Genomic DNA, 13214 nt, shown 5'->3' with positions numbered 1-13214 from the left:
CACACCAAAAATTGTCATGTGAGTTGAGTTTCAGTATCACTAGTCAAATTTCCCAAACTTAGGTTAGATTTACTAAAGCATGCTACCTCATCAGCACCCTACTTAACATATTGCATGCATATTGTTACATAACTGACCTGTGGTAGATAACACATGCTAACATGCATTAAACATTTTTTTCTTTAGGCATATAATGGGTAAGAAGTCTCTTGAATAAGGCCTGTAATTTTCTAGAATTTACATTGAGGCAGTGTCAACGGTTAAATATTCAGTTAACCATCAAATCTTCAAACTATGCAAGTATATAGTCAGATACATGTAGTTCCTAAAGGGAAGGCAATTCGGGACAATGGCCCGACCAACATTTTTTCCCCAACGCATCACCAGCAATTAAAGAGCTTGGGGGTGAGGCTAAAGATGGTTTGGCCCTTCCAACCAAAAAGTTGCTCCTCTGCCCCTGCCTTCAGGTAAGCATCATCCATAGGTTTGCAATAGAGGAAATAAAATTAAAAAATATGGCAGCCATTAAGACAGGTTTAAAAATAAATCCGAACTGACATCCTGATATTAAAACATGCACACATGTGGGACAGGAGCTGTATGTACAAAAGCAACTCCAGAAATAAGGGCAAGTGCCTGCACAAAAAGCTAATGCAAATATCATGGGTGGTTTGTGATTTTATAACCTTGGCGGCACAGGCCAGTGACATTTTTATGGAGGACCTGTGACCACACTGGCGATGCAACCCGTTTGGAACATCTGACCTAAACGATATCAAGGCATGTTACCGTATGTTATGCACCATAGGTCCCCTTATACAACACTAACTGTATTAGAAGGCTAATGAAGTAGCACATTTTAAGTTTGGGAAATTCGACCTAGTGACATTAGAACTCAACTCACATGATTATTTTTGGTGTAAAACCATGGAAATGCTACCCTTCTGAACAACTGTACTTACTTTTAGAACAAACTTGAAGGGTCCACAGCAGTATCTTTTTTAAAAAGTGTGATTTTTTTCTCCACCTTCCACCCACCTCCCGTGAGTAGTACACCACTCATTTAGATTGTACAAACTTAGGCTGTGAGCTCTCAGGGACAAAGAAATACCCAGTGTGTATGAATATAACTCACCTTGCAAAATCCAAATAAATAATTTGCAAAGTCTTAAGACTATTAGAAAAATATAAATAAGTTTTTCCGTTACTTGATAGTGCCAGTCAGAACCCAGTGGTCAGGTTTATCTCCTCTATGGTTTCAATAATTCAGATAAGGAATGCATCTTACTGACAACCACCACCCATGATTTTATGCCAAATGTGAAGTTTAAAGAACAAAAAAAAACTATCCCTTAGCAGATATCTGAGCTCATAATGTTAACTTGTGCACCTCTGAATGGAACCCTAGGTGGTGGTGGTCATGGCTGACATATCTAAATAAGGGCTCAAGGAAAACAGGTTTCACCATGGAAATGGATTATTGGGGAACATTTCTACAGACCATATTCTTTTGCATCTATATGACTTTTCCTTTGGTGCAGGTGCCATCTCTTCTACAATCCTATATTCATAACTATCAAAAAACCTGTCCCTTAATTCCAGGTATACCTAGAGTAGTACGTTATGTTTTACATTTACAACCTATCATCAAGCTTTCACCCTACTCCATGCATTTTATTTACTTGGTCGTGTATGTTTTAAGGTATGATGGTTTCAAGATCCTGTTGATCCTTACTCAGTGAGACAAATGATCTGTGTGGGGCTCTAGATTCTGTTCGGAACTGTCTGGTACTCAAGTATTTTCTGCTGCTTCTCCGACTGTTGTCAAATTTGGATCACAACTTAGACAACCTCAATTTTATGACTTTTACAAACAAAACTGTGTAGGAAAGAATAAAATACTTCATAATGACAAGACAACTAAATATGTTTCCAATATATTTCTACATCTCTTTTAAACCTATATTGTGTTGCCTCTTGTCTGTCCATCATACTCTATGTTCCTTTAAATTTGTGACATTTTGACACAGCAGTTTCCTCCTGCTAAATGGAAACCAAAGAAATCAGGACCAACTTCTACTGAAAACAAGCACCATAAAAGCAACATTCCTTCCCTATTTTACATCCCAATTCGGACTCACTCATTCTCCTTTTTTTTCAGGAACGGACAGAGGCCTCTCCTCGCAGCTCATTCTGAAACCCTGCAATTGGTGGCATCAAGTCTGGGAACTAGGTACCAACACTCTTCCCCCAAATTCCAACATCTCCTGAATAACCCAGGGAGCAGAAAAACCTATCCTGGCAACTGAAGCAATGTCACTGGCAACTAGACCAAACCTAATTTCTCATTTACCATTTCAATAACATACACAGAGCAGAGGGAAAGGTGGAAGGGGTTTCACACTGCTTTTTGTTTAGCAAATTCAAGGCAAGTTATATTCATGTACAGGAGGTATTTTCCTGTCCCAGAGAATTTACAATCTGAGGCCCCGATGCACAAAAACTTTCCATGCTGTTAACATTTGCTTTAGACCAGTTTGTAGCCAGTCTAAAGCAAACTCTATTTAGCTTTTCTGTGGCTCGAATGTGTGCTGTTGGCAGCCATCAAGAACTCCATGCTCTCTTCCCTGGCACCCCCACACCTCCTGACCCCCAAACAATTCCCCTGGTGGACCAGCAGACCCCGCACTCCCCTCGTATGCCTCCGAACCCCCCTCAAAACAATTCCATGGTGGTCCAGTGGACCCAGGCTGCCCCCCCCCCCACGCACCCCAAACAGAGATCTACCCTGGTGGTCTACAGACCCCCAGCCCTCTCCTCCCCTGCCTGTACCTTTAAACAGTTGGAGGCAGGAGGGCAGGAGCAACAACCTCCTTCCTGCCTCGGATGCCTCCTCTTCCAAATAGCAGCACCCAGCCCCTGCCCAGTGCATTCTGGGTGCACCGGACTACCAGAACTGTATTGGGGGGGGGGGGGGGGGTCAGAAGGCAGTCCACTGGACCACCAAGGATTTGTGTGCAAGCTGTCAAAATGCATTTGACAGCTTCTAGTCACAAATAGCGACCAATGTACAAAGGGGGAATCCATGCTCTCATTTGCAAGCAATCCGCTTTGTGCATTGGTCACTGTTTGCCACTCGGTAATATAGATAGATAGATTTCTTTTTTTTTTTTCTTTTTAACTGAGGCAGCCTTATGTTACGGCTGCCTTTGTGCATCAGGTCCTAAGTTTCTAACCGAGGCAATGAAGTCAGGTAACTTGCCTAGGCCACAAACAACACTACCGGGATTTTAACCTAACTTCCCTGGTTCTCAGTCTGCTGCTGTATTATTTTATTTCTTTATTTGCTACATTTTGTATCCCACCTTTTCCCACCTATTAGTAGGCTCAAAGTGGCTTACATAGTTCCAGAGAGGTGGTTACAGACTCCGGTGTGAGGGTACCGTCACAGTGACAAATGCAGTAAAGTAGTATCGGTAAATAGATTTGGAGTGGTTCATCCCAAGCAAATTGTTAGGGTGGGATCATGTGTCGGGGTTGAGTACTGTCTGTTTCCTGGTGTAATTGTTATGTTTCATTATTGTGTATTTATCTCGGTTCTGTGGAGTGTGCCTTTTTGAAAAGGTGAGTCTTAGGTTTTTTCAGAATTTTAGATGATTCTTCATGGTTTTCAGGCCTTTTGGTAGTGTATTCCAGAGCTGTGTGAATATGTAGGAGAAACTGGACGCGCATGGTTGATTTATACTTCAGGCCCTTACAACTTGGGATTATAGTATTAGACTACTACTCCTCCATTTGTGCATTCATACGATTCTATATGCATAAAGACACAAAGGGAAATGAATAAATCTCAGGATTCCAGAGGTTATGAGGAGCCCTATAAAAAACGGATTGGTCTCATGAGAATTTCCAAGAATAAAGAAATGGCAGAGTACTAGTTAAAGCAACGGGCCGTAAAACAAGGAAACGGGAATCCAATCTCATTTTTCCAACAGACACTCCCCATGACCTTGGCAAGTTATTTCAAGTTCTCAGGTACCCACTTAGATTATAAACTCTCCGAGCGCAGACTTGCACCTAAATTCTTATAGCTATTGTACGTATGCCACTGCACTGTAGCACTTTAAAAATGAGAATTATGTATCAAACATTGAATCAAGTTTTATTTCAATGCAAATATGCCAATAATAAGCTACACACAACTATTAGGACAATGCACTGTCAGCCTAATAAACCATCTTACAGTCACATGACTATCTTAACAAGATGACAAGTGTAATACATCGAATCTGCCTGAGAATTCTCATGGCTCATTAAAAGGGACAGGATTTCCAAGCTAGTATCAAATATTAAGCGGTGCGATGAGGTATATGAATCACTAGCATGTCTTGTGACAAATTTAAAAATAGGCACCCCCATGTACAATGAAGCAGTCTGGGAAGCTTCCCAGGAAGTATAATGATTCTCATGATCCACTAGTGTGAATCTATGCAAAATACAAACCTTAAGAAAAGATTTCCTTTCCTCCCAATGCAACACTCTTAAATGTGAAACTAATCAAATGCTTTCATAGTTAATGTTTTAAGAAACAGGATCAGAACATTTTGATTACAACTGTAGGAAGGTCTGACAAAACATGTATTAAAAGTAACTCAAATGATCAAAGGTCATTCAGAACCAAATCACTATTATGACACTGTTCAATGCTGGCAGAACTCATGACAGACATCCAACTAATTCTTCCTGTTAACCTAAACTATTTGGAATGTCTGAAAGCCAGAGCAGGAATAATCTGCCAACAGTGCTACAGCATGCTGGATGGTTTGCAACGCTAGTACTTATTCAAAAGGAAAGGACTGCGTCACTTCCTGTGAAAAAGCAGCCTTCCTAGGAAGGAAGAGCACAACAGAGTGCTCTACAGCTCCTCACAAACAACGCTTGGGGGGGGGGGGGGGGGGGGGGAAATGATTCAAGTTCCAATTCAAATCAGTTTCTCAAGGTGAAGTCAAAGTTTCTGGCTCACTTTCGATCAAAATCTACAACTGGAGCTAAGGTAAAAATGTATTTATACTTGTTAATTTCCTTTACTTGAGTCCTGCAAGACCAGTCCAGACCAACAGTTTTGTGTCTCACTACCAAGAGATGGGAGCAGAAAAGCTATTCCAATTACATCATCAATATAAGGACTGGTGCAGGATTAGGTCTGTTTTGCCACAAATGAAGCTAAACCCCACTGAAAGCACAGGTACAGCTAAAGAGAGCAGACACAGCCTAAAAGCAGTGTTCAATATTCCCCAGGCTCATAGGGGCCTCCGGAGCACAGATTCCACTCCTGGGCCTGCAACTTTAGTATGTGGAACATAAGAATAAAGAATAACCATACTGGGTCAGGCTGATGGTCCTTCTAGCCCAGTATCCTGCTTCCAAAAGTGGCCAATCCAGGTCACAAGTACCTGGCAGAATCCCAAATAGTAGCAAGATTTCATGCCACCGATCCCAGGGAAAAACAGTGATTTCCTCCATGTCTATTTATATCAACAGCAGACGCTGGACTTTTCCTCCAGTAACTTATCCAAACCTTTCTTTAAACCCAGATATGGTAACCGCTTCCCACATCCTCTAGAACTATAGATCCCTGCTTTGTATTTAAACCAACTCTGGAGGTACTCCAACCACATCCACTCCCCTCCATCCCCACCCCTAGTGGCAAAGGCCATGAGCATGCCAAGCTTCAACATGTGGGCTAAAGCTTGGGGCTGTGAAATGCAAAGCACCTTTAAAGCTCAACTGGTGTAGGGTCTGTGGAATGAACCTTAGAAGTGAAGCGCCAAGGACGTACTGCAAAATGGCACAGGCCATGGACTACATCTGGGAAGTTGGGTCTAGGACCTGCTGTCCAGCCAAGACACCTACCATTTACTGGAGGGTACAAAAATATTGGTACAACTCTGGCTGCCTTCTAGGGCAGACTGCATGGATCATACAGGTCTTTATTTGCCATCATTTACTATGTAATTCCAGGCTGCACCAGCCTTAATACTGTTGATTCACTAGAATAGTTGTTTTTCTATCTCCCTCATCTATCTCCCTCATTTGTGCTGCTGCGGCTAGGAAAGCGAATAGAATGTTGGGTGTTATTAGGAAGGGTATGGAGTCCAGGTGTGCGGATGTTATAATGCCGTTGTATCGCTCCAGGTGCGACCGCACCTGGAGTATTGTGTTCAGTACTGGTCTCCGTATCTCAAAAAAGATATAGTAGAATTGGAAAAGGTACAGCGAAGGGCGACGAAATGATAGTGGGGATGGGACGACTTTCCTATGAAGAGAGGCTGAGAAGGCTAGGGCTTTTCAGCTTGGAGAAGAGACGGCTGAGGGAAACATGATAGAAGTGGTATAAAATAATGAGTGGAATGGATCGGGTGGATGTGAAGCGACTGTTCACGCTACCCAAAATACTAGGACTAGAGGGCATGAGTTGAAGCTACAGTGTGGTAAATTTAAAACGAATCGGAGAAAATTTTTTCTTCACCCAACGTGTAATTAGACTCTGGAATTCGTTGCCGGAAACGTGGTACGGGCGGTTAGCTTGACGGAGTTAAAAGGGGTTAGATAGATTCATAAAGGACAAGTCCATAGACCGCTATTAATGGACTTGGAAAATTCCGCATTTTTTAGGTATAACTTGTCTGGAATGTTTTTACGTTTGGGAGCGTGCCAGGTGCCCTTGACCTGGATTGGCCACTGTCGGTGACAGGATGCTGGGCTAGATGGACCTTTGGTCTTTCCCAGTATGGCACTACTTATGTACTTATGTACTTATGTAGTAGGGAGATACAACCCATTTGGTCTGGACTGGTCTAGCAAGATGAAAAGGAAAGGGGGAATTGAAGGGACTCTGAACATGTGAAACACAGACATTTGTTTCCAGAGGTTTTGCTAGGTGGATAAATTCATACAATATAAACACTAAATTGAAATTATTGTACAACAACAATAATCAAATAGCTAGTGTGAATATAAAAAAGTGCATACACTTTCCTGTGAAGAAGCACAGAAAATGTATATTTACTGTACACAAATCAGAAATCTATGCAAATCTATGCTCAAAATTTCATCCCAGTAAGCCGATATGACGGAGGACAAGTCACCACAAAAGAATCAAACATATAAAATCTCCTTGCCAATGAAAAGCAACTCTTAGAAAGTCAAGTTTGACATTAAAGCACTTTACCCAGCAGTAACATACATAAAAAATTATTCATTCTTTTGAAATTAAATCAGTGTCCGTGGTAGACTAAAGGTCAAACTGCTTATTAAGGTGAAAAGTTTGTAGTAAGTGAGTAAAAAGAATAAAATGGGAGCCTGAATAACATATCATGAACTCTGATTAACAGGCAGTCATATCACCTACTTTAATCTAGTGGTCAAACTTGCTCTTATCACTATGAGCCACTCGATTTCATTAAAATTATCATAGCCACGAAAATCAAGTTACCCTCTCAGCTTGTTCCTATAATTCAAGTAACAACCTCCTCCAATGTGACCTCACAGAGTAACTATTCAGCAGCCATGAGTATAACATATAATTCAACATTACCACCTCACTGTAGGCCAGAGTAAGATTTAAAAATGGACTTGCAACTGGGAAATGCAGAGGGAAATTAGTTATGCATACATCTATATATCGTTCTTACTTCAGGAACAGGTAAAATGCTCCGTGTTCCTCTTCCTTTCAAATTTTAAATACCAAGCCAAATGTGTAGAGGCAGGTCCTTGGAAAAAAAACCCAATCATACGACTTATCTTTGGGGGCAGAGGAAGATATAGTGGGGGGGGGGGGGGGGGGGGGATAGTGTCAAAGTCCATAATTTGCACATAATGTATACAGAAATTCAAAAGCAGTGCCCATGCTGGTGAAACTTTATACTTTGATAAAACAGCACAAGCAACCTTAGTTGCTCTAAATTAAATTAGGGTTAGTCCTCAGTTTTATATCCACAGGTAATTTTGCATACAAATAAACTTGATCCTGCATTTTAACTTTTTTTTTCTGGCCTAGCACTTCTCTCACAATTTTTCAATTCAACTGTCATTCCAGCAACAGTCCTTGATCAAAGTGCAGCAGCTTCAAGAAACCAGCTAACATGGACCAAGAATGCCCACTAGGTACCGCGGTTGAGCTATGGCTGAGATTCCCTTGCCCCCAAGGTCTGTAAATCTTGAGACTCAGCCAGCTCTGGAAGCAAAGTCTTGGAATGGGAAGCAAACTCATGTCCTCCATCATAGCCACTGGCCAGCCTTCTAATTTTTATATCAATATTTTATATTTAGATTCTTAGACTAGTCCATCCAAACCCGCAAGCCTCATCTATTCTTATATGTATAGCTCCCATTCAACATGACATCTTTGGTTGATGCTGTCATTTTCTTTGGCCAACTACACTTCCACTACTGCAGCCATCATGTTCACAACAGTTAAAAGCTTGCCTCTAAAAACAGAAGTCCTTTATTTTAAAATAAAGTATTTATATTTCTTGTGATTCTTGTATGACAAATATTAGCTCAAGTAAAATGATTTGAAATGTAAGAAGAGACTCTTTCAAGAGTTCAAACCACTAGTGACATCCCATTATATGCTTGGGACGGGAAGCCCAAAAGTATTTTTGTTTCGTTTCCTGTTGCTTATAGAATGTTTCAATTTTTTCTTCTCGTTTTCGGAACAATGTCGTAAAGAGTCTTCTACAAAAACAAATGCACTCAAGACAGAATAAAACAAAATATTGGTGTTTTTTCTATGTCTTTTCAAATTAAAAACAAAGTGGAAAACACTGCTGACATTTCTCATAGCCTTTGAAGCTAATACATATCCTTATTGCATACTGATAAGAGCTCCTGAAAACCTACATTTTTCATTCTACTGCACAGAACTGTCACCAGGAACTCAGTCAACCTAAATTAAAAAAGGGGAATAAATTGGAAAATCTGTACAAATTACTGTATGCTCGTTAGAGCACCATTTATCTGGAAATCCATTATCTAGAAACTTCCATCCATATCTGGAAAATAGAATCTCCAGCAGGACTCTCTTCTTACTCATGCATCCCACATGGCTTTTCATCAGGCCACTTATATAAACCACAAGGCGTTCCATAGATTAATCTGAACTGTGAACCATACGTGACAGAGAAGAGCAAATAAGGATGAACTGGGTGGGAAGCTGAACTTCCAAAACCCAGAAAAATCTATTACACAGAATAGATTTCTTCATTACCATGCCAGATAAAAAGGTGCTCTACTAGTTCAGGGTAGATATGATATAGTACAACCAAGTACCTCAATCAGGAAAAATAAATAAATAAAACCCACACTGCTACTATAAGTTACTAATGTGACAAATTACAAATATCACATACCAACATTTGGAATTCACTGCAGGACTAAGGAGAAACTGACTAGTAACACAAGCATTTAACCAAAAACAACACTGGAATTCTTACAGCACAACATCTGTTCTGGAAGTTCTGATGATTTCTCATGAAGAAAGCCTAGACAGATTATGGCTTTTCTGTTTAGAAAAGAGAAGGAACATGATGGAAGTTTACAAAATCATGCATGGGATGGAATAGTTAAATAGTGTGAAGTTCTGCCACCTAGCAGGGGCCTATCTTACTTGGCTGGTTGGTTGTTTCTATCCACTCTATGGTTAGTCCTCTCGGAGGCCCACCTAGTTCCTGTTTGGGTACCTGTTTAAATCCAGTATGTTTTGTCTCATTACAAGAGTTTGGGATTCACCAGTCTAGCACGGTCTCATGCATTTGATTCTTTGCTGTAATCCTTCTGTGTTCCTTATCTGGATTCTTGAAAGTGTTTCTCACTCCAGAATCAGTTTCCCTGATGTATCCAACCCCATACTGGTGCTAGGATCTCTAGGTGTAGGTGCACCGCCCCTGGGTTCTAGTTTCTTGCAAAAGCCTGTCAGCCACCAGCAGAGGATTGAACCTAAAGGCAGTCAGCACAGGCAAAAGGATCATAGTGTGTGCTATGTCCAGTGTGTAGTCTTGTCTGTAACCCTCAACCCACTCACTCTTTCTAGCTTTTTCTTACTGGTAAGGTCACAAACAAGCAACAGTTAAACCTCTGTTAAGCTGAAAGAGGATAATCCATAAAACTAAAAATCAAAAGAATCAAATACATGTTTTTTCATGCAGAACAATTAGACAGTGTAACCTGTTGGATCTGAGCTTTACTATACACTGTCTTGGGTGAGTTTCTTCAAAAAGACAGGAAATCTTAATTAAGTGGATCCTGGTCCTTGAAAGCTCATGCCTAGATGAATTAGTTATAAGGTGCCACCTATCTCCATCAACTATGTTGTAAGATACAGTAAAGTTAACCAACAGCAGAGTTCATGAACGGTTTGGACAAATTCCTGCAGGAAAAGTCCATATTAGCAGCCAGATAGACTTGGGAAAGGAGCTATAAGAAAACAGATCTATTTTCTGGGGATCTGCTGGGTACTTGTGACAAGAGCTGGTCATGGTCAGCCAGAATACTGGGCTTGATGCTTGGTCTGACTCAGCATGGCTTGTTATCTCCTTGTGACAATAACTAATATTTAGAACTGCAGAGTATTATAACTCTTCATACGCCCATAACTAAATTCTTGGTCTGTTTACATAAAAAGGAATAGCATCTCCAAGATGAAGATATGGTGACCATAAGCAGCCCAAAATAACTCACCCCAGCAAGACAACACATAGTGAGAAAACCACCCAAAGTAGGTCAGGGCCAAACCACAAGCAAAAGGACGAACAGGATACACTGCCAGTTTATGGTGGCAGAAAAAACAGTAACACTCGCTTACCTATAGATGGGGATTTGAAAGGGTATTTATCAGGTAGATCCACTCTAACTTTCCACACACCGCCTTCATACGGCGCTATAATAAAAAAGGAAGAACAGGTTAAACACAATGGGCTCAGAGTCACGTGTTTGTTTCAAACTTTATGCACAAGAATTTCTCTAGTGAGACATATTGAAGTAATGCAATCTGGCATGCAGCCACCACCAAAACACTGCTGGCCAAAACCATTCAAATCAATTCAGACAGAACGAAAGCAAATGGACTAAATCTTGTGTCAACCATACTGAACTTTTTTTCTGCTACACTAAAAGCGATGAGAGCCAAAATTTATTGTAAGGCCAACTGAAAGAGTCCACACCCATGACTAGAGTTTTAGCACACCAGCAGTTAGCTAGCTATTAAAACTAGGTGAAACAGCAAACAAGTCAGATAATTTTGGGATATGAACGTAAGGAGAAAAAGTTAAGCATCCGATGCCATTTTATTGCCTTTTTTTCATGAGTAAGATTCCGAGCAAACTATGAAAGCTTCAGGAGTGCTCTGAATACATTTCAATATTGGAAATGTGACTCCAAGCAATAAGATCACTAGCGGCAAATGGACAAATTTTCTAACAAAGGAGGCATTTAAAAATTATGACTAGCAACTGAAGGATATATTAAGGCAATGTTCACACTTGAAAGACTAGGGTAAGTGATCTATAAAAGTACAATATCAGCAGGTTATCCTTGAGAAGGAGGTTCTCACTAAACAGGAGAGATCTCAGAAAATTTTCCATTTGAGGTCTTTTAGATATTTTAAGGTATCTTAATAGTTTTAAATTCATAAAAGCAGCCTCTCCAAGCTTGGGCTACAGGCAATTAAACCGAACAATGACATATCCAAAAAGCTATCCGTTTTCATTCTTGTAACGTTATTGCAAAATTTCATAAATACTGTGTGCCAGTAGGGTCGCCAACTAGATCCAGATTCGCCTGACAGGACTGATCCAGTCTTGGGCTTATACCAATGCATTCAAGGACTTGTAACCTTTCTTAGGGAATCCAATATGGAAATCAGAACTACAAGTCCCTGAATGCAATGGGGTACGACCAGGACTGGATCGACTGTCGGGTGAATCTGGATCTAGTTGGCAGCCCTACGTGCCAGCCTGTCAGGCATGACCTGATGATAGAAAAGAATTGCTGCTTAACTATAACGGATGTTTTCCCATGGATAACAGGATTGATCAGGCACAGACGGGTGACATCATACAACAGCACTATCACAGAACTTAGAAGGAAGTATGCCAAGGCCTTCCCACATGCACAGCAACTTCCAAAGCAACTCTTACGAAGGTGAGAAGATCATTCCCGCTATCTACAGAGACCACCTGTTTCAGGTGGGCAACAATTATTTTCTAACAACAAGCGGAATCATGTCAGGCACAAACATTGGGCAACTCTCAAGGTTTGGACTCTTTTTTTTGTTTTGTTTTAATTTGTACCATAGTTAAGAGTAGCTCAGTGCTTAGTGGTGCTCATGATCTAGTGCAGGGGGTAACGATACGAGGGCCGCTTGATAACAGTGATCATAATATGATCGGTTTTGATATTGGCATTGAAGGAAGTGAAACTAGGAAATCAAGTACGCTAGCGTTAACTATAGAAAAGGTGATTACGACAAAATGAGAAAAATGGTGAAAAAAAGACTGAAGGAGCAGCTCGCAGAGTAAAAAACTTGCATCAGGCGTGGATGCTGTTTAAAAACACCATCCTGGAGGTTCAGGACAAATATATTCCACGTATTAGAAAAAAGGGAAAAAAGACTAAACGTCAGCCGGCGTGGCTAAACAGTAAGATAAAGGAAATCATTAGAGCCAAAAAACAATCCTTCAGAAAGTGGAGAAGAGAACCAACTGAAAGTAACAGGATAGATCATAAGGAATGCCAAGCCAAATGCAAAGCGGAGATAAGGAGGGCAAAAAAGGACTTTGAGAAGAAATTAGCGTTGGAAGCAAAAATACATAGTAAAAATTTTTTAGATACATTAAAAGCAGGAAACCGGCCAAAGAGTCGGTTGGGCCGCTGGACGAAAATGGTGTTAAAGGGGCGATCAAGGAGGACAAAGCCGTAGCGGAGAAATTAAATGAATTCTTTGCTTCGGTCTTCACCGAGGAGGATTTGGGGGGGACACCGGTGCCGGAAAGAATATTTGAAGCGGGGGAGTCGGAGAAACTAAACAAATTCTCTGTAACCTTGGAGGATGTGATGGGTCAGTTCAGCAAGCTGAAGAGTAGTAAATCACCGGGACCTGATGGTATTCATCCCAGAGTATTAATAGAACTAAAAAATGAACTTGCGGAGCTACT

At 40.8% G+C, this 13214-nt stretch overlaps 1 protein-coding gene across 1 annotated transcript in view; it reads right to left on the bottom strand.

Annotated features, from left to right (window-relative positions):
* UBE2H (ubiquitin conjugating enzyme E2 H) overlaps nt 1-13214 on the bottom strand; it is a 140275-nt gene that overhangs the window by 73714 nt on the left and 53347 nt on the right. Inside the window, exon 4 of the mRNA XM_030217018.1 lies at nt 10865-10939. Coding sequence (XP_030072878.1) covers nt 10865-10939 — 75 coding nt within the window. The remainder of the gene's footprint in view (nt 1-10864; nt 10940-13214) is intronic.

The sequence above is a fragment of the Microcaecilia unicolor genome, chromosome 10 (assembly GCF_901765095.1).
Source record: "Microcaecilia unicolor chromosome 10, aMicUni1.1, whole genome shotgun sequence".
Taxonomy (NCBI): domain Eukaryota; kingdom Metazoa; phylum Chordata; class Amphibia; order Gymnophiona; family Siphonopidae; genus Microcaecilia; species Microcaecilia unicolor.
The sequence above is the reverse complement of the archived record's forward strand: the minus strand, read 5'-3'. Positions and strand labels throughout refer to the sequence as shown.